The 21,492-nt window shown below is 46.0% G+C and overlaps 1 protein-coding gene across 19 annotated transcripts in view; it reads left to right on the top strand.

Moving 5' to 3' along the window:
* Window positions 1-21,492, top strand: part of LOC308184728 (transcription factor RFX3-like) — a 248,621-nt gene that overhangs the window by 107,877 nt on the left and 119,252 nt on the right. For 3 of the 19 annotated variants that reach the window (XM_080572127.1, XM_080572126.1, XM_080572128.1), the window contains 2 exons: window positions 7,710-7,919; window positions 8,320-8,474. The exons of 11 other annotated variants lie outside the window; for them this stretch is intronic. In XM_080572127.1, coding sequence (XP_080428253.1) covers window positions 7,917-7,919; window positions 8,320-8,474 — 158 coding nt within the window. In that variant the 5' untranslated portion in view covers window positions 7,710-7,916. Of the gene's footprint in view, window positions 1-3,866; window positions 7,517-7,709; window positions 7,920-8,319; window positions 8,475-13,260; window positions 13,353-21,492 lie in introns of all 19 variants that reach the window. 5 more of the 19 variants (XM_080572117.1, XM_080572118.1, XM_080572130.1 and 2 more) reach the window with 3 other exon arrangements.

Here is a 21,492-nt window from a genome sequence, read left to right as displayed (position 1 = left end):
TTTTAATGTTTTCCGTGGCCCAGTTCTTGGGTATGTGAGCATGTACGTGGCATACCTTTACAACCAGGTTCTCTACCCGGGCAGCAATATCTTGCCACAATGCAGCAGCCCAGATGGGTTTGCCCCTGCGCTGCCAGTTGTTCTGCTTCCATTGCTGTAACCACCCCCACAGGGCATTTGCTACCATCCATGAATCAGTATAGAGATAGAGAACTGGCGACTTTTCTCGTTCAGCAATATCTAAAGCCGGCTGAATGGCCTTCACTTCTGCAAACTGACTCGATTCACCTTCTCCCTCATCAGCTCCTGCAACTCATCGTGTAGGACTCCACACAGCAGCCTTCCACCTCCGATGCTTTCCCACAATACGGCAGGACCCACCAGTGAAGACGGCATATTTCTTCTCACTTTCTGGTATCTTGTTTTGTAGCAGGGCCTCTTCAGCACGTGTCACCTCCTCCTCTGGTGATATTCCAAAATCTTTGCCTTCTGGCCAGTCCGTGATCACTTCCAAAATTCCTGAGCGACTGGGGTTTCCTATTTGAGCCCACTGAATAATCAGTGCAACCCACTTCCTACATGTAGCATCAGTTGCATGATGTGTAGAGGGGACCCTTCCTTTGAACATCCAGCCTAGTACCATCAGTCAGGGTGCCAGGATGAGCTGCGCTTCAGTACCGACCACTTCTGAAGCAGATTGAACTCCCTCATATGCTGCCAATATCTCCTTTTTGGTTGGATTGTAGCGGGCCTCAGATCCTCTGTATCCCCGACTCCAAAACCCCAGGGGTTGACCTCAAGTTTCCCCAGGCTTGTTCTGCCAGAAGCTCCAGGTGGGACCATTCTCCCCGGCTGCGGTGTAGAGCACATTCTTTACATCTGGTCCTGTTCGGACTGGCCCGAGGGCTACTGCATGAACTATTTCCTGCTTAATTTGTTCAAAGGATTGTCATTGCTCGGGGCCCCATTCGAAATCATTCTTCTTACGGGTTACTTGGTAGAGCGGGTTTACAATCAGACTGTAATTTGGAATGTGCATTCTCCAAAAACCCATGACACCTAGGAAAGCTTGTTTCTTTTTTCCTAACTGGTGGAGACGTAGCTGTTATTTTGTTGATCGCATCCATTGGGATTTGACGACGTCCATCTTGCCATTTTATTCCTAAGAACGGGATCTCCTGTGCAGGTCCTTTGACTTTATTTTGTTTTATGGCAAAACTGGCCTTCAGAAGGATTTGGATTATTTTCTTCCCTTTCTCAGAAAATTCCTCTGCAGTGTCACCCCACACAATGATGTCATCGATGTACTGCAGGTGTTCAGGAGCTTCCCCCTGCTCCAGCGCAGACTGGATCAGTCCATGGCAAATGGTAGGGCTATGTTTCCACCCCTGGGGCAGCCGATTCCAGGTGTATTGGACACCCCTCCAAGTGAAAGCAAACTGTGGCCTGCACTCTGCTGCTAGAGGGATGGAGAAAAATGCATTAGCGATATCAATTGTGGCATACCACTTGGCTGCCTTTGATTCTAGTTCATACTGGAGTTCTAGCATGTCCAGCACTGCAGCACTCAGTGGTGGCGTGACTTCGTTCAGGCCACGATAGTCCACTGTTAGTCTCCACTCACCATTAGACTTTCGCACTGGCCGTATGGGACTATTAAAAGGTGAATGAGTCTTGCTGATCACTCCTTGGCTCTCCAGTTGTCGAATTAGCTTATGGATGGGAATCAGGGAGTCTCGGTTGGTGCGATATTGCCGCCGGTGCACAGTTGTGGTAGCGATTGGCACCTGCTGTTCTTCGACCCTCAGCAACCCCACAACAGAAGGGTCCTCTGAGAGACCAGGCAAGGTAGACAACTGTTTAATGTCCTCTGTCTCTAAGGCAGCTATGCCAAAAGCCCAGCGGAACCCTTTTGGGTCCTTGAAATGTCCTCTCCTGAGATATGTCTATGCCAAGGATGCACAGAGCATTTTGTATACTCTCCTGTACTTGTATTTGCTGAAAGCAAGAAATACAATGTGAAAATATGTTGAACATAACTTCTCTGTCTGGGATATGAACTCCTAAACAAGTTCGTTACTGTCCATCCCGACACTTGTGAAGAGATAAAAAGGCCATTCTCCGGGAAAAGATTCTATTGCCAGTAATACACAGTGGCTCGGGTCTTATGCTAGAATCATCATATAATAATCAGCTTTACTCCTGACTCAAGTACAGTGTGTTTGAATTGTTTTTAAACAAAGAAATGTGGCTTTTTTCCTATACAGTATTTTTTTATTCATTATAGGGGTACTAAAAAGTTTTCACAAACATTTTGACTTAGAAAAACTTAGAGATTCTTTTTTTAAAAAAAGTTTTTCCTCATTGCTAATTTATTTTATGGTAATATTTACTAGGAAGTTGTGTGACAGAGTAAATTTTGGGGATTTTTTTTTTCAAAATAAAAATACTTAAAATCAGGAAAAGGAAAAAAAGGTGAAACAAAAATAGAATTATTAGTTTACGTCTTTACTAAATTAAACAAATTTTCCCATTTTTGGCCAGCCGCAGTTGGTACTTTTTCCAATTATCCAGAAAAAAAAAAGAGGCCTGCCTATGATGGGGGATTTCTACAAAGTAATGCTTGCAAATATTTTCCTGAGTTGCTTCTTAAAACATAGCTCTCTGACATATGGTCTGATTTTTGGGTGGTCCTATGCAGACCCAGGATTTGGACTCGGTGATCCTGGTGGGTCCTTTCCAACTCAGGATATTCTCTGATTCTGGGTTTCATCTTGATATTAGAAAGGAATTTTTAACAGTGAGAACAATTAATCACTGAAACAGTCTCCCCAGGGATGTGGTAAATTCTCCATCACTGAAGTTTGTCAAGATGCAACTGGACAGTGTGATAGATCATAGAATCATAGAATGGTCTGGGTTGGAAGGGACCTTAAAGATCATCTAATTCCACCCCCCCGCCGTGGGCAGGGACACCTCCCGCTAGACCAGGTTGCTCAAAGCCCCATCCAACCTGGCCTTGAACACTTCCAGGGATGTGGCATCCACAACTTCTCAGGGCAACCTCTTCCAGTGCCTCACCACCCTCACAGTAAAGAATTTCATCGTAGAATCATACAATATCCCGAGTTGGAAGGGACTCACAAGGATCATCGAGTCCAACTCCTGGGTCCCCAAAGGACCACCCAAAAAATCAGACCATGGGTCTGAGAGCATTGTCCAAACGCTTCTTGAACTCTGGCAGGCTCGGTGCCATGACCACTTCACTGGGGAGCCTGTTCCAGTGCCCAACCACCCTGTTGGTGAAAAACCTTTTCCCCGCATCCAGCCTGAACCACCCCTGTCACAGCTTCAAGCCGTTTCCTCAGGTCCTATCTCTGGTCACCAGTGAGAAGAGATCAGTGCCTGCCCTTCCGCTCCCCCTTGTGAGGAAGCTGTAGACCACCATGAGTTTTCCCCTCAGTCTCCTCTTCTCCAGGCTGAACAAACCAAGTGACTTCAGCCGCTCCTCATACATCTTCCCCTCCAGACCCTTGATCATTTTGTAGCCCTCCTTTGGACATTCTCTAACAGTTTTATATCTTTGCTATACTGTGGCGCCCAAAACTGCACACAGTACACAAGATGAGGCCACACCTGTGCAGAGCAGAGTGGGACAATCACTTCCCTTGACCAGCTAAGCCATTACTTCTTGTCCTATCTCTACAGTCCCTGATAAATATGATCTCATCTAGGATCCCTTTTCCCACAAAAAGGTTAGCACTGATGACCTTTGAGGTCCCTTCCAACCTGGACTGCTTTATAATTCTTTGCAATGCTGTTTAACTGCATCATACATTTCACTAATAATTTTTCCTGATAAACAGACCCAATTCCGAGACCATCTAAGGAACCGGAAGGTTCTCAAGTCCATGGGACCTGATGTGATGCATCCAGAGATCCTAAGGGAACTGGCGGATGTAGTTGCTAAGCCACTGTCGATCATATTTGAGAAGTTGTGGCAGTCCACTGACTAGGAGAGGGGAAACATAACCCCCACTTTTAAAAAGGGAGAAAAGGAAGACCTGTGGAACTACAGGCTGGTCAGTCTCACCTCTGTGCCTGGCAAGGTCATGGAACAGATCCTCCTGGAAACAATGCTAAGGCACATAGATTCATAGAATCATTAAGGTTGGAAAAGACCTCCAAGATCATCTGGTCCAACCATCCCCCTACCACCAATATCACCCACTAAACCATGTCCCTAAGCACCAAGTCCAGCCTTTCCTTAAACACCCCCACGGATGGTGACTCCACCACCTTCCTGGGCAACCCATTCCAATGCCTGACTACTCTTCCTCAGAAGAAATTTCTCCTCATTTCCAATATGAACCTCCCTTGGTGCAACCTGAGGCCATTCCCTCTTGTCCTATCACTAGTTATCTGCGAGAAGAGGTCGACCCCCAGCTCCCCACAACTTTCTTTCAGGTAGTTGTAGAGAGCGATAACGTCTCCCCTGAGCCTCCTCTTCTCCCGTATAAACAACCCTAGCTCCCTCAGCCGCACCTCATAAGACTTGTTCTCTAGACCTTTCACCAGCTTCACAGCCCTTCTCTGGACACGCTCCAGGGCCTCGATGCCTTTCTTGTAGTGAGGGGCCCAAAACAGAACACAGTACAAAAGGTGCAGCCTCACCAGAGCAGAGTACAGGGGGGCAATCACCTCCCTGGTCCTGCTGGCTACACTATTCCTGATACAAGCCAGGATGCCATTGGCCACCTGAGCACACTGCCGGCTCATGTTCAGGTGAGCATCGACCAACACCCCAGGTCCTTATCCTCTGCACAGCTTTCCAGCCACTCTGCCCCAAGCCCGTAGCGCTGCATGGGGTTGTTCTGACCAAAGTGCAGGACTCAGTGCTCAGCCATGTTGAACCTCATCCCATTGGCCTCTGCCCATCGACCCATCCTGTCCAGGTCCCTCTGCAGGGCCTTCCTACTGTCCGTCAGATCAACACTCCCCCCTCCCCCCCAACCTGGTGTCATCCGCAAACTTACTGAGAGTGCACTCAATGAGGGTGCACACATGGAAAATAAGGAGGGGATTGGTGACAGTCAACATGGCTTCACTAAAGGCAGATTGTGCCTGACAAATCTGGTGGCCTTCTACAACGGGGTTACAGCATTTGTGGATAGGGGAAGAGCAACTGACATCATCTACCTGGACTTGTGCAAAGTATTTTGAAAGGTCTTGGAGAACAGGAGAGGTGCCTGAGGACTGTAAGAAAGCCAGCATTACTCCAGTCTTCAAGAAGGGCAAGAAGGAAGACCCAGGAAAGTACAGGCCAGTCAACCTCACCTCCATCCTTGGAAAGGTGATGGAGCAGCTCATCCTGGAGACCATCTCTAAGCACGTGGAGGAAAAGAAGGTGATCAGGAATAGTCAGCATGGATTCATCAAGGGGAAGTCATGTTTAACCAACCTGATAGCCTTCTACTGGCTGGATGGACGAGGGGAGAGCAGGGGATGTTAACTACCTTGACTTCAGCAAGGCTTTTGACACTGTCTCCCATAACATCTTCATAGACAAGCTCTGGAAGGGTGGAATCCATGAGTGGACAGTGGGTTGGATTGAGAACTGGCTGGATGGCAGAGCTCAGATGGTTGTGCTCAACGGTGCTGAGTCTAGTTGGAGGCCTGTGGCTAGTGGTGCCCCCCAGGGGTCGGTACTGGGTCCAGTGCTATTCAACTTATTCATCAGTGACCTGGATGAAGGGACAGAGTGCACCTTCAGCAAGTTTGCGAACAATACAAAGCTTGGCAGAGTGGCTGACACACCAGAGGCCTGTGCGGCCATTCAGAGGGACCTGGACAGGCTGGAGAGTTGGATGGAGAGGAACCTCCCGAGGTTCAACAAGGGCAAGTTCAGGGTCCTGCACCTGGGGAGGAACAACCCCAGGCACCTGTACAGGTTGGGGGCTGACCTGCTGGAGAGCAGCTCTGCGGAGAGGGACCTGGGGATCATGGTGGACAACAAGTTAACCATGAGCCAGCAATGTGCCCTTGTGGCCAAGAAGGCCAATGGGATCCTAGCCTGCATCAGGAGGAGTGTGGACAGCAGGTCAAGAGAGGTAATCCTCCCCCTCTACTCAGTTCTGGTGAGGCCACACCTGTAATATTGTGTGCACTTCTGGGCTCCCCAGTACAAGAGGGACATAGAACTTCTAGAGAGGGTTCAGCATAGAGCCACGAAGTTGATTAAGGGATTGGAGCATCTGTCCTATGAGGAAAGACTAAGTGAGCTGGGCCTGTTTAGCCTAGAGAAGAGGAGATTGAGAGGGTTATCAACCTCTACAAATACTTGAGGGGACAATGTAAAGAGGATGGGGCCAAACACTTCTCAGTGGTGGCCAGTGATTGGACATGGGGTAACGGGTATAAATTGAACCACAGGAGGTTTCATTGCCATATGAGGAAGAACTTCTTTATGGTTCGGGTGACAGAGCACTGGAACAGGCTGCACGGAGAGTTTGTGGAGTCTCCTTCTTTGGAGATATTCAAAACCTGCCTGGATGGAATCCTGTGTAACATGCTCTAGGTGACCCTGTCTGAGCAGGGGGGTTGGACTAGATGATCTCTGGAGGTCCCTTCCAATCTCAACCATTCTGTGCTTCTGTGATTCTGTGATTCTGTGATTTTGACACTATTCCACATGATATCCTTATCTCTAAAATGGAGAGACATGGATTTGACGGATGGACCATTCGGTGGGTGTTGTGGTTTAACCCGGCTGGCAGCTAAACACCACACAGCCGTTCGCTCACCCTCCCCCCTCCCTCTCTGGGATGGGGGAGAGAAACGGGAAAGTGAAGCCTGTGAGTTGAGATAAAGACAGTTTATTAAGACAGGAATATAATAATAACAATAATAATAATAGTGATAATGATAATAGTATTAATAATAATAATGTGTAAGAAACAAGTGATGCACAATGCAATTGCTCACCACCCGCTGACCGATGCCCAGCCTATCCCCGAGCAGCCGGCCCCCCCACCCCGGCCAGCCACCCCTATATATTGTTTAGCATGACGTCAGATGGTATGGAATACCCCTTTGGCCAGTTTGGGTCAGCTGTCCTGGGTCTGTCCCCTCCCAGCTCCTGCTGCACCCCTAGCCTGCTCGCTGGCAGGACAGAGCGAGAAGCTGAAAAGTCCTTGGCCTGGTGTAAACACTGCTCTGCAACAATTAAAACATCAGCATGTTATCAGCGCTCTTCTCATCCTAATCCAAAACATACCACGCTACCAGCTACTATGAGGAAAAATTAATTCTGTCCTAACTGGAACCAGGACAGATATCCACCCCTTATTCCATACCATTTATGTCATGCTCAGGTTACACTCTTTCCAATACAACTTACCACTGGTCATTGGTACCATTCCTCTGCATCCATTTGGTAGCAGAACATCAAGTGTGAGCAGCCAGGGTAGCATGAACATGAGTTGGCTTAGTCTGATACTGCCTGAAAGACCGGAAGGTAACTTAACAATACAAATCCCAGTCAATTTGCTAGTCTATTCTTATTTAATCACTGCCATCTTGTGAACAGACTTGAATTACATCCTTTCATAATAAAGCCCACACAAAATCTGTTGTGGATGTTTTCTTGTCTCCTGTTTGTCCTGTGTAAAAGAACAAAGTTTCTTCCCTCCCTGCCTTTCTCTCTCTAGGAAAGGCAGTGAAAATCAGATGCCTTGGAAGCTGGCAGAAGTAAAAGTGCAGGATGCCACTTTATCTGAGCACAGCTTCATTGCTTTCACCTTCAGTATCCTGATCACATCCTTGGTTATAAGGAATTGCAACCAATAATAGAAGTTTCTGTGATTGCTCACCAAACTTAGTAGCCAAGACTTTGTGAAAAGTTAATATTCTTTTCTATGGTAAATCTCTTATGGCTAAAGAAGGAACTATGCATTATCTCCTTCCCTCTGTTTTCATATATCTTTAAAAAATAAAAAATAATAATAATAAAAAATTAAGTATAAATCCCAGAGTCGGATTTCTGGAGTCCAGAGGACTGCAGTGTTCTGTCATTACTACCTTTACAGAAATACATTGTCTTTGGTATGCTTTAAATTTTAAGGGGATGATTAAGCCACAATAAACAGTGGTCATTCTGGTTTTTTGAACATAAGCTTATCTTGGAATAAAAGGAAATAGCCTAATCTCCCCTTTTTAAACAATTTTTAAGTTACCTACCTGATGGTGGTTTAAAGTTTAGCATATGTCACGTTATATATTTTAACATGCACAAGAACTTGTTTGAACGTCTCCCTTCAGCACCTCCTAGCTATGCAGAAGTGGTCACAGAGGAACACAGACGGTCTAGCCTTGCACCTATATCTTCTTGTGATGATTTTGAGAGAGTGCTTCAGGGACCTTTATTTGCGTATGTCCAGGAGTTCCATTTTCTGCCTCCACCCTTATATTCAGAAGTAGGTACATCTGGCAAAACTGTTTCTCCTTCTGTAGATCAAGAGAAACCATTTAAATGATGAACAGAGAATAATCTGTTCTGTTTTTTCTTTTTTTTTTTTTGGCGGGTGGTGGTGGTGGTTTGCAAGATGCATGTGAATTACATCAAGATTTTTTTCCATGCCTGTTTTACAGCATGGGTAACCCTCGCTTTTTTGTAAATGTGACCTCTGCAACCTTACATTTAAAAGGTGCTCTGTAAAGTGCCTTGGTTCTTCTATGCTATTTTCTGGAGCTGTGGATAGGGAAGCCACCTTTCCTTGACAGCACTCTTTCTAGTCAGTACTTTCTGGAATTTTTCAAAGTGTTGTTTACCATTTCAGCAGTAACTTGTTTCTTATTTCTGTAATAAATAAGGCTTTTAGCTCTTTCACTTCTACTGCTTCCTAACATTTTATAGCAAGCACTAAAATATTTAGCCTGAGTGTGTGTTTAAGTACTGTGGATGTAGAGCTTTCAGAAGCTTCATGTATGAAAGTAACATATTGGCATTTATTTCTGACCTGGAGTTTGCTGAAATACAGAGTTCTTCAATGCTTTTGACCTTTACAGAGCTAAAAATGCATCACTGAATAATCTGGAATGAGATACAACTTTCAAAGCTTTTCACCTTTATTTTTTCAAGAAAAAGCAGTGTTATAGGACACAGTATTCACAGAAATACTGTCCCCTGGTAAATTTTAGACTGGGAATCACAGAATGTTGGGGATTGGAAGGGACCTTGAAAGATCATCTAGTCCATATTATCTTAATCTTGTGAATTTTGATTTTATTTCTTGCAGTTGATTCTAAAACGCTCTGGATTGTTGTGGTTTCTTTTTTCCTTCTCTCCTCTTTTCCTTTTGGTTAGATTGATCCAGATCTGCCTACAGCTGAAAGACTATCTTGCCTCTCTCATTAAAGGAACCCATAAAAAGCTGATTTGACTTGGGTTTTGAATCAAACTTGTGTTGAAGATCAAGGTGTCATAGTGGAGATGTGCTTTCAGAATAAGATGTATTATTCTTGCCTATATGATGAATAAATGAAAACAAGCTATGGTCATGCTTTGACACCTACAGCGCATCATAGGACTGCTCCACATATTTGAATGCATGAGTGCTTTCATGCTGTGCATGCCCCCCCCATCAATATCAGCACGTACTAGGAGCAGCCTTACTAGCCTACAGTTGTGTGTCAAAACACTTAAACGATCTTGTAAGAGAAGGATGGCTTCCTCTTAACATTTGAAAATTTGCACAGGATTACTGCTTGTGTTATGTGGTTAAGTGTCACTACAGCTTTTTATCATTTATGATGTACTGCTGTTATTACCTCACCTTACTGGTTTGTGATCTGCACAACAGAGCAAAAGAAAGCTTTGACCAAAAAAAAAAAAAAAGGCAATGAAGACTGACAAATTGACTGATTCTTTTTCTGAGCATGCACCTGGTCAGAGTTGTCCTAGTAGGCTGATCATGTATCACCTCTTCAGCTTGGATCCTATTGGAGATTTATTTACAAACATCACATGCTATCAAGTCAATCCTTGATGTATGTTTTGCAGCCCACTGTAGTAGATGAGCAACAGATATGTGGGAGTGGAGGAAGAGATAACAGAAGGAAAATAAGAGTTTGACAAGACTGTATGCATACCTTCTTGATTTCTTTTAAGAACTTGTTGCCTTTGTACTACTGTTGGAAAGCAACATTTTCTTACAGATTGCCTGAAGATCACTTAATCTCAGGTGAACTTATTGCTTGCCAAACTGTTGGAATGCTATTTTTGTTACATTGCACTGCTGGACTGATTCTATTGTTTTATGTTGCTGTTTTGCTCCTGTTTGAGAGGAGGGACTTTGGATAGGGATGTGCTCAAAATTTACAGTATAAAATCATAAAATCATAGAATAGAATCATAGAATATCCCGAGTTGGAAGGGACCCATAAGGATCATCTAGTCCAACTCCTGGCACCACACAGGTCTGCCCAAAGTTTAGACCATGTGACTAAGTGCACAGTCCAATTGCTTTTTAAATTCAGACAGGCTTGGTGCAGTGACTACGTCCCTGGGGAGCCTGTTCCAGTGTGCAACCACCCTCTCGGTGAAGAACCTCTTCCTCATGTCCAGCCTAAACTTCCCCCGCCTCAGCTTAACACCATTCCCGCGGGTCCTATCACTGGTGTTTACAGTGAATAGGTCACCTGCCTCTCCGCTCCCCCTCGCGAGGAAGTTGTAGACTGCAATGAGGTCCCCCCTCAGCCTCCTCTTCTCCAGGCTGAACAGGCCCAGTGACCTCAGCCGCTCCTCATATGTCTTCCCCTCTAGGCCCTTCACCATCTTCGTCGCCCTCCTCTGGACACTCTCCAACAGTTTAATGTCCTTTTTGTACTGTGGTGCCCAGAACTGCACGCAGTACTCGAGGTGAGGCCGCACCAGCGCAGAGTAGAGCGGGATAATCACTTCCCTCGACCGATTAGCGATGCCGTGCTTGATGCATCCCAGGATACGGTTGGCCCTCCTGGCTGCCGGGGCGCACTGCTGGCTCATATTCAACTTGCTGTCAACCACAACCCCCAGATCCTTCTCTGTGGGGCTGCTGTGCATCATCTCGTCACCCAGTCTGTACGTATAGCCAGGGTTGCCCCGTCCCAGGTGCAAGACCCGGCACTTGCTTTTGTTAAACTTCATGCGGTTGGTGATCGCCCAGCGCTCCAGTCTGTCCAGACCTCTCTGCAAGGCCTTTCCACCCTCAGCCGAGTCCACAACTCCTCCAAGTTTGGTGTCGTTGGCAAATTTGCTCAAAACACCTTCTAGTCCTACATCCAAATCATTTATAAAAACATTGAAGAGGACTGGCCTTAAAATGGAGCCTTGAGGGACCCCACTAGTGACCAGCCGCCAGCCAGATGTGGCCCCATTTACCACAACCCTTTGAGCCCTGCCCGTCAACCAATTGCTCACTCATCGTATGATGGTTTTGTTCAGCTGTATGCTGGACATTTTGTCCAGTAGGATCCTATGGGAAACCGTGTCAAAAGCTTTGCTGAAATCCAAAAAGATCACATCAGCTGGTTTCCCTTGATCGACTAGATGGGTGATCTTATCATAAAAGGAAATCAAATTTGTTAGGCAGGACCTACCCCTCGTGAACCCATGTTGGCTGGGACCAGTGACTGCATTGTCCCCTAGGTGTGCTTCAATAACTTCAAGGATCATCTTCTCCATAATTTTACCAGGCACTGACGTGAGACTGACAGGCCTGTAATTGCTGGGGTCTTCTTTCTTACCCTTCTTGAAAACTGGCACAACATTTGCCAGCTTCCAGTCTACTGGGACCTCTCCAGATTCCCAAGACCATTGAAAAATAATTGAGAGAGGTCCCGCGATGACGTCAGCCAGCTTTCTGAGCACCCTGGGATGAATCCCATCTGGACCCATGGACTTGTATGGATCCAGGTGGAGCAGCAAATCCCGCACACGTTCAGGGTTGGTTGGGAGTTTGTCATTCCCACCGTCATGGTCCTCCCGCTCAGGGCACCCAGGGTCCCGAAGCCCATCATCAGCATTGAAGACAGAGGTGAAGAAAGCATTAAACGTCTCTGCTTTGCCTATGTCACTGTCTGTGAGGAGACCTTCCCCGTCAAGTAGCGGACCTATGTTTTCTTTGGTTCTCCTTTTTCTGTTCACATATCAAAAAAAACCTTTTTTATTGTCTCCCACAGACATGGCCAGCTTCAACTCTAGTTGGGCTTTGGCCCCGCGAATTTTCTCCCTACAAACACGAATGAATGGTTTGGGTTGGAAGGGACCTTAAAGATCATGTAGTTCCAACCCCACCTGCCATAGGCAGGGATGCCACCCACTAGATCAGGTTGGCCAAAGCCCCATCCAACCTGGCCTTGAATGCCTCCAGGGATGGGGCATCCACAACTTCTCTGGGCAACGTGTTTCAGTGCCTCACTACCCTCACAGTCAAGAATTTCCTCCTAACATCTGATCTACATCTCCCCTCTTGTAGTTAAAAACCATTCCCCCTTGTCCTATCATTATCTACCCGAGTAAATAGTCCCTCTCTATCCTTTTTATAGGACCCCTTTAAGTACTGAAAGGCCCTAGTGAGGGCTTCCCAGAGCCTTCGCTTCTCCAGGCTGAACAACCCCAACTCCCTCAGCCTGTCCTCGTAGGAGAGGTGCTCCAGCCCCTTGATAATCTTTGATGAAGATGAAAAATGATGAAGCCATTCCATGTGATAACATATTTGCCAGCACTTATGCTAGAGATGTGTAAAAAGTTATCTTTTCATAAATCATGTAACTATTGCCAAAAAGATATTCTTCTGATACTGGCTACTTAAAAATTAGTCAATCATGCTTCTCCTTGTGCAGTAAAACAGCTTAGAAGGGAGGGGGAAAGGGAAAGCTGGTATTTCTGTATTGTGCTCTGCCTTGTTCTTAAAGCTTCAAATAAATATGACATAATGGGCTTTTCCATAAGTGGCCTTTATGAAAATATGAAAGAGTCAAGAATGACAACAGGGTGATTAAAAAGTCACCTTTTCAGTGATTCAGTTCAAAGGTTTGGGCTTTGATAAATGAGAATAAGGGGCAATAAGGAAGTTGGGTAACATACTCTTTGTCTGACCTTGTGAATCTCCATTTCCTGTACCCTCTCCAACCAGACAAAATTTTAAAGGCTGATTAGATTGTTAGCAAGAAAGGGCATAGAATGTTAGGTGGCTTAACTTTTTTTCTTTGTTTTAACAGACTAGTGAACAGTTCCTAATATGCCTAGCGTTGAAGGACTTATTACATTCTAATGGGAAATTGCATGTGAATTGGAATTGACTGATGTTCTAGTAAGTGACACTGCATCACAGTCTGTGATCAGAGTTTAAAAAAAAAAACTATTAAGCTATTTTGTTACTTGTTCAGAGGCGTAACAGGTTCATAGCCCAATATTTGATATAGAAACTTGATCTGAATTAAGATGAAAAAAAGTGAAATCTAAGAATTAGAGGAAAAAGTGCAATATTAAATGTTTGCTTTATTGATTATGTTCTATGGATGTTTGTACTCTACGTTTTGGTGATGATTGTCCTTACAGACTTTTTTTTTAATGAGAACTATGTGGAAAGCAACTTATTTTCTTGTTTTTCCTTGTGGAAAATAAACATTTAAAAAAAAATAAATTTTGAAGTGCTTTCATAAAAAGCCATGAAATTGTTTATAACTTAAACATTTAATGTATGTCTTCTATAAAACAATAGCCGTAAGGTTCAAATTACTGGGGAAATATATAAGAAAAGTGTTTCTGGATTTACTCTACTGATTAGCCCAAGGGCTAATCACTGATATAAAGAAAAAGGAACTGATCTCTTGGGGCTATGTCCTAGATTGGAAACTACAGTGCAACATCCTACAGTGGGGAAAAACGCAAATAACTTACAGGCTATAAATGCCTTTCCTGATGCTGTCTATAAGTTACTGTAGCTGGTGACCTCCTGTTCAAGTTGCCTAGTATTTTCCAGTACATAATATGGGGTGGGGGTGGTGTAGGGAACACACATTTTGGTAGGAGTGGGAAGAAATTGGGAAAGGGGAATTACTTTAAAGGCCATATAACTTGAAGGTTTGCAATTGGGAGCTGAAGGTTGGTTTGTTGACCTGAGGTTGATAAGATGCTTTTTGCTGTTTCCTTGGAAGTTTGTTACCAGATATTGAAAGTTGCTATCTGGTTCGTTCAGTAGAGCTTTGCAAGATATTAATAAAGCTCCTCTTAATTCCAGCAACGAAGCACTGCCACAGCATCTTGTTACTGCATATAGCTGATCCTCTGACAGAATGCATTACCATTCTTTGGTATCAAAATGGCATTTGACATAAGGGAAGGTTCACTAGGCTAGCAGCCAGGGACTCAGGAATCCGATATATACACTTCCTGTCTATTGGGGTTAAAGGTACTGAAGATGACTAAACTGTCGGGTATTGTACAGTATGTTTTATGATGTAAAACACAAAAACCTTACAGCAGTCTTCCTGTACCAAAATGGGGCATACAGAAAAGCTGGGGAGCGACATTTTGTCAGAGAGTGTAGTGATAGGACAAGGAGTAATGGCTTTAAACTAAAAGAGGGTAGGTTTAGATTAGATATAAGGAGGAAAGTCTACTGTGAGGGTGGTGAGGCGCTGGAACAGATTGCCCAAAGAAGCTGTGGATGCCTGTTGTGGTTTAACCCGGCTGGCAGCTAAACACCACACAGCCGTTCGCTCACCCTCCCCCCTCCCTCTCTGGGATGGGGGAGAGAAACAGGAAAGTGAAGCCGGTGAGTTGAGATAAAGACAGTTTATTAAGACAGGAATATAATAATAACAATAATAATAATAATAGTGATAATGATAATAGTATTAATAATAATAATGTGTAAGAAAACAAGTGATGCACAATGCAATTGCTCACCACCCGCTGACCGATGCCCAGCCTATCCCCGAGCAGCCGGCCCCCCCACCCCGGCCAGCCACCCCTATATATTGTTTAGCATGACGTCAGATGGTATGGAATACCCCTTTGGCCAGTTTGGGTCAGCTGTCCTGGGTCTGTCCCCTCCCAGCTCCTGCTGCACCCCTAGCCTGCTCGCTGGCAGGACAGAGCGAGAAGCCGAAAAGTCCTTGGCCTGGTGTAAGCACTGCTCTGCAACAATTAAAACATCAGCATGTTATCAGCGCTCTTCTCATCCTAATCCAAAGCATACCACGCTACCAGCTACTACGAGGAAAAATTAACTCTGTCCTAACTGGAACCAGGACAGATATCCAGCCCTTATTCCATACCATTTATGTCATGCTCAGGTTACACTCTTTCCAATACCTTGTAATTAATCACCATTTTCATCTATGATATATAGCAATCATGGTAGTGATGACATACAGTATTATATAATAATTAACATACTACAATTCAACTCATGGGCTATTCTCACCCAGTATCAAATCCCCTTGAGGTACACACCGGACCTCCCCATTCTTTTGCATTACCCACCAAGTGCATCCAGGTCCCTGAGCAAAAGCAATTCCACGAATGGGTTTGCCTTTTCCTGAGGCAGGAGTAGCCCAGACTGTTTTACCCAGCATGTTTCTTACGTGCACTACAGGAACTTTATCCCCTTCTACAGTGCGTAACAGGTTTGATTGGGCAGGTTCAGCTCGGTTGGCAGATCCCCTAGTATTGACTAACCAGGCAGCTTTTGGTAAATGTGTATCCTAATGTTTTGAATGTCCCAGCACCCATTGCTTTCAGTGTAGTCTTCAACAGTCCATTGTATCGTTCAATTTTCCTGGAGGCTGGTGCATGATAGGGGATGTGATACACCCACTCAATACCATGTTCTTTGGCCCAAGTGTCTATAAGGTTGTTTCGGAAATGAGTCCCGTTGTCTGACTCAATTCTCTCTGGGGTGCCATGTCGCCATAGGACTTGCTTTTCAAGGCCCAGGATAGTGTTCCGGGCGGTGGCATGGGGCACAGGATATGTTTCCAGCCATCCAGTGGTTGCTTCCACCATTGTAAGTACATGGCGCTTGCCGTTGCGGGTTTGAGGGAGTGTGATGTAATCAATCTGCCAGGCCTCTCCATATTTATATTTCAGCCATCGTCCTCCATACCAAAGAGGTTTTGACCGTTTGGCTTGCTTGATTGCAGCACATGTTTCACAGTCATGAATAACCTGTGCTATAGTGTCCATGGTCAGGTCCACCCCTCGATCACGAGCCCATCTGTATGTTGCATCTCTACCTTGATGGCCTGAGGTGTCATGGGCCCATCGGGCTATAAATAATTCACCTTTATGTTGCCAGTCCAGGTCCACCTGAGCCACTTCAATCTTAGCAGCCTGATCCACCTGCTGTTTGTTTTGATGTTCTTCAGAAGCCCGATTCTTGGGCACATGAGCATCTACATGGCGTACCTTTACAACCAGGTTCTCTACCCGGGCAGCAATATCTTGCCACAATGCCGCAGCCCAGATGGGCTTGCCCCTGCGCTGCCAGTTGTTCTGCTTCCATTGCTGTAACCACCCCCACAGGGCATTTGCTACCATCCATGAATCAGTATAGAGATAGACAACTGGCCACTTTTCTCGTTCAGCAATATCTAAAGCCGGCTGAATGGCTTTCACTTCTGCAAACTGACTCGATTCACCTTCTCCCTCAGCAGCTTCTGCAACTCGTCGTGTAGGACTCCATACAGCAGCTTTCCATCTCCGATGCTTTCCCACGATACGACAGGACCCATCAGTGAACAAGGCATATTTCTTCTCATTTTCCGGTAGCTTGTTGTACAGTGGGGCTTCTTCAGCACCGACCACCTCCTCCTCTGATGATATCCCAAAGTATTTGCCTTCTGGCCAGTCCATAATCACCTCCAAGATTCCTGGGCTACTGGGGTTTCCTATTCGAGCCCGCTGAGTAATCACTGCAACTGACTTGCTCCATGTAGCATCAGTTGCATGATGTGTAGAGGGGACCCTTCCTTTGAACATCCAGCCTAGTACCATCAGTCAGGGTGCCAGGATGAGCTGCGCTTCAGTACCGACCACTTCTGAAGCAGATTGAACTCCCTCATATGCTGCCAATATCTCCTTTTTGGTTGGATTGTAGCGGGCCTCAGATCCTCTGTATCCCCGACTCCAAAACCCCAGGGGTCGACCTCGAGTTTCCCCAGGTTCTTTCTGCCAGAGGCTCCAGGTGGGACCATTCTCCCCGGCTGCGGTGTAGAGCACATTCTTTACATCTGGTCCTGTTCGGACTGGCCCGAGGGCTACTGCATGAACTATTTCCTGCTTAATTTGTTCAAAGGCTTGTCGTTGCTCAGGGCCCCATTCAAAAGCATTCTTCTTACGGGTTACTTGGTCGAGCGGGTTTACAATCAGACTGTAATTTGGAATATGCATTCTCCAAAACCCCACGACACCTAGGAAAGTTTGTGTTTCTTTTTTGCTAGTTGGTGGAGACATAGCTGTTATTTTGTTGATCACATCCATTGGGATTTGACGACGTCCATCTTGCCATTTTATTCCTAAAAACTGGATCTCTCGTGCAGGTCCTTTAACTTTATTTTGTTTTATGGCAAAACCGGCCTTCAGAAGGATTTGGACTATTTTCTTCCCTTTCTCGAAAACTTCCTCTGCAGTGTCACCCCACACAATGATGTCATCGATGTACTGCAGGTGTTCAGGAGCTTCCCCCTGCTCCAGCGCAGACTGGATCAGTCCATGGCAAATGGTAGGGCTGTGTTTCCACCCCTGGGGCAGCCGATTCCAAGTATATTGGACTCCCCTCCAAGTGAAAGCAAACAGTGGCCTGCACTGTGCTGCTAGAGGGATGGAGAAAAATGCATTAGCGATATCAATTGTGGCATACCACTTGGCTGCCTTTGATTCCAGTTCATACTGGAGTTCTAGCATGTCCGGCACTGCAGCACTCAGTGGTGGCGTGACTTCGTTCAGGCCACGATAGTCCACTGTTAGTCTCCACTCACCATTAGACTTTCGCACTGGCCATATGGGACTATTAAAAGGTGAATGAGTCTTGCTGATCACTCCTTGGCTCTCCAGTTGACGAATTAGCTTATGGATGGGACTCAGGGAGTCTCGGTTGGTGCGATATTGCCGCCGGTGCACAGTTGTGGTAGCGATCGGCACTTGCTGTTCTTCAACCCTCAGCAACCCCACAACAGAAGGGTCCTCTGAGAGACCAGGCAAGGTAGACAACTGTTTAATGTCCTCTGTCTCCAAGGCAGCTATGCCAAAAGCCCAGCGGAACCCTTTTGGGTCCTTGAAATATCCTCTTCTAAGATAGTCTATGCCAAGGATGCACGGAGCACAGCCGTTCGCTCACCCTCCCCCCTCCCTCTCTGGGATGGGGGAGAGAAACGGGAAAGTGAAGCCGGTGAGTTGAGATAAAGACAGTTTATTAAGACAGGAATATAATAATAACAATAATAATAATAATAGTGATAATGATAATAGTATTAATAATAATAATGTGTAAGAAAACAAGTGATGCACAATGCAATTGCTCACCACCCGCTGACCGATGCCCAGCCTATCCCCGAGCAGCCGGCCCCCCACCCCGGCCAGCCACCCCTATATATTGTTTAGCATGACGTCAGATGGTATGGAATACCCCTTTGGCCAGTTTGGGTCAGCTGTCCTGGCTCTGTCCCCTCCCAGCTCCTGCTGCACCCCCAGCCTGCTCGCTGGCAGGACAGAGCAAGAAGCCGAAAAGTCCTTGGCCTGGTGTAAACACTGCTCTGCAACAATTAAAACATCAGCATGTTATCAGCGCTCTTCTCATCCTAATCCAAAACATAGCACCCTACCAGCTACTACGAGGAAAAATTAACTCTGTCCTAACTGGAACCCGGACAGATATCCAGCCCTTATTCCATACCATTTATGTCATGCTCAGGTTACACTCTTTCCAATACCTTGTAATTAATCACCATTTTCATCTATGATATATAGCAATCATGGTAGTGATGACATACAGTATTATATAATAATTAACATAATACAATTCAACTCATGGGCTATTCTCACCCAGTATCAAATCCCCTTGAGGTACACACCGGACCTCCCCATTCTTTTGCATTACCCACCAAGTGCATCCAGGTCCCTGAGCAAAAGCAATTCCACGAATGGGTTTGCCTTTTCCTGAGGCAGGAGTAGCCCAGACTGTTTTACCCAGCATGTTTCTTACGTGCACTACAGGAACTTTATCCTCTTCTACAGTGCGTAACAGGTTTGATTGGGCAGGTCCAGCTCGGTTGGCAGATCCCCTAGTATTGACTAACCAGGTGGCCTTTGCCAAATGTGTATCCCAATTTTTGAATGTCCCAGCACCCATTGCTTTCAGTGTAGTCTTCAACAGTCCATTGTATCGTTCAATTTTTCCAGATGCTGGTGCATGATAGGGGATGTGATACACCCACTCAATACCGTGTTCTTTGGCCCAAGTGTCTATGAAGTTGTTTCAGAAATGAGTCCCGTTGTCTGACTCAATTCTCTCTGGGGTGCCATGTCGCCATAGGACTTGTTTTTCAAGGCCCAGGATAGTGTTCCGGGCGGTGGCATGGGGCACAGGATATGTTTCCAGCCATCCGGTGGTTGCTTCCACCATTGTAAGTACGTGGCGTTTGCCGTTGCGGGTTTGAGGGAGTGTGATGTAATCAATCTGCCAGGCCTCTCCATATTTATATTTCAGCCATCGTCCTCCATACCAAAGAGGCTTTGACCGTTTGGCTTGCTTGATTGCAGCACATGTTTCACAGTCATGAATAACCTGTGCTATAGTGTCCATGGTCAGGTCCACCCCTCGATCACGAGCCCATCTGTATGTTGCATCTCTACCTTGATGGCCTGAGGCGTCATGGGCCCATCGGGCTATAAATAATTCACCTTTATGTTGCCAGTCCAGGTCCACCTGAGCCACTTCAATCTTAGCAGCCTGATCCACCTGCTGTTTGTTTTGATGTTCTTCAGAAGCCCGATTCTTGGGCACATGAGCATCTACATGGCGTACCTTTACAACCAGGTTCTCTACCCGGGCAGCAATATCTTGCCACAATGCAGCAGCCCAGATGGGCTTGCCCCTGCGCTGCCAGTTGTTCTGCTTCCATTGCTGTAACCACCCCCACAGGGCATTTGCTACCATCCATGAATCAGTACAGAGACAGAGAACTGGCCACTTTTCTCGTTCAGCAATATCTAAAGCCAGCCGAATGGCTTTCACTTCTGCAAACTGACTCGATTCACCTTCTCCCTCAGCAGCTTCTGCAACTCGTCGTGTAGGACTCCATACAGCAGCTTTCCATCTCCGATGCTTTCCCACAATACGACAGGACCCATCAGTGAACAAGGCATATTTCTTCTCATTTTCCGGTAGCTTGTTGTACAGCGGGGCTTCTTCAGCACGGACCACCTCCTCCTCCGGTGATATCCCAAAATCTTTGCCTTCTGGCCAGTCCAGAATCACTTCCAAGATTCCTGGGCGACTGGAGTTTCCTATTCGAGCCCGCTGAGTAATCAGTGCAACTGACTTGCTCCATGTAGCATCAGTTGCATGATGTGTAGAGAGGACCCTTCCTTTGAACATCCAGCCTAGTACCGGCAGTCGGGGTGCCAGGAGGAGCTGCGCTTCAGTACCGACCACTTCCGAAGCAGATCGAACTCCTTCATATGCTGCCAATATCTCCTTTTCAGTTGGAGTATAGCGGGCCTCAGATCCTCTGTATCCCCGACTCCAAAACCCCAGGGGTCGACCTCGAGTTTCCCCAGGTTCTTTCTGCCAGAGGCTCCAGGTGGGACCATTCTCCCCGGCTGCGGTGTAGAGCACATTCTTTACATCTGGTCCTGTTCGGACTGGCCCGAGGGCTACTGCATGAACTATTTCCTGCTTAATTTGTTCAAAGGCTTGTCGTTGCTCAGGGCCCCATTCAAAAGCATTCTTCTTATGGGTTACTTGGTAGAGCGGGTTTACAATCAGACTGTAATTTGGAATATGCATTCTCCAAAACCCCACGACACCTAGGAAAGTTTGTGTTTCTTTTTTGCTAGTTGGTGGAGACATAGCTGTTATTTTGTTGATCACATCCATTGGGATTTGACGACGTCCATCTTGCCATTTTATTCCTAAAAACTGGATCTCTCGTGCAGGTCCTTTAACTTTATTTTGTTTTATGGCAAAACCGGCCTTCAGAAGGATTTGGACTATTTTCTTCTCTTTCTCGAAAACTTCCTCTGCAGTGTCACCCCACACAATGATGTCATCGATGTACTGCAGGTGTTCAGGAGCTTCCCCCTGCTCCAGAGCAGACTGGATCAGTCCATGGCAAATGGTAGGGCTGTGTTTCCACCCCTGGGGCAGCCGATTCCAAGTATATTGGACTCCCCTCCAAGTGAAAGCAAACTGTGGCCTGCACTGTGCTGCTAGAGGGATGGAG

The sequence above is a fragment of the Anser brachyrhynchus genome, assembly GCF_964034855.1.
Source record: "Anser brachyrhynchus genome assembly, chromosome: W".
NCBI lineage: Eukaryota > Metazoa > Chordata > Aves > Anseriformes > Anatidae > Anser > Anser brachyrhynchus.
The sequence above is the reverse complement of the archived record's forward strand: the minus strand, read 5'-3'. Positions and strand labels throughout refer to the sequence as shown.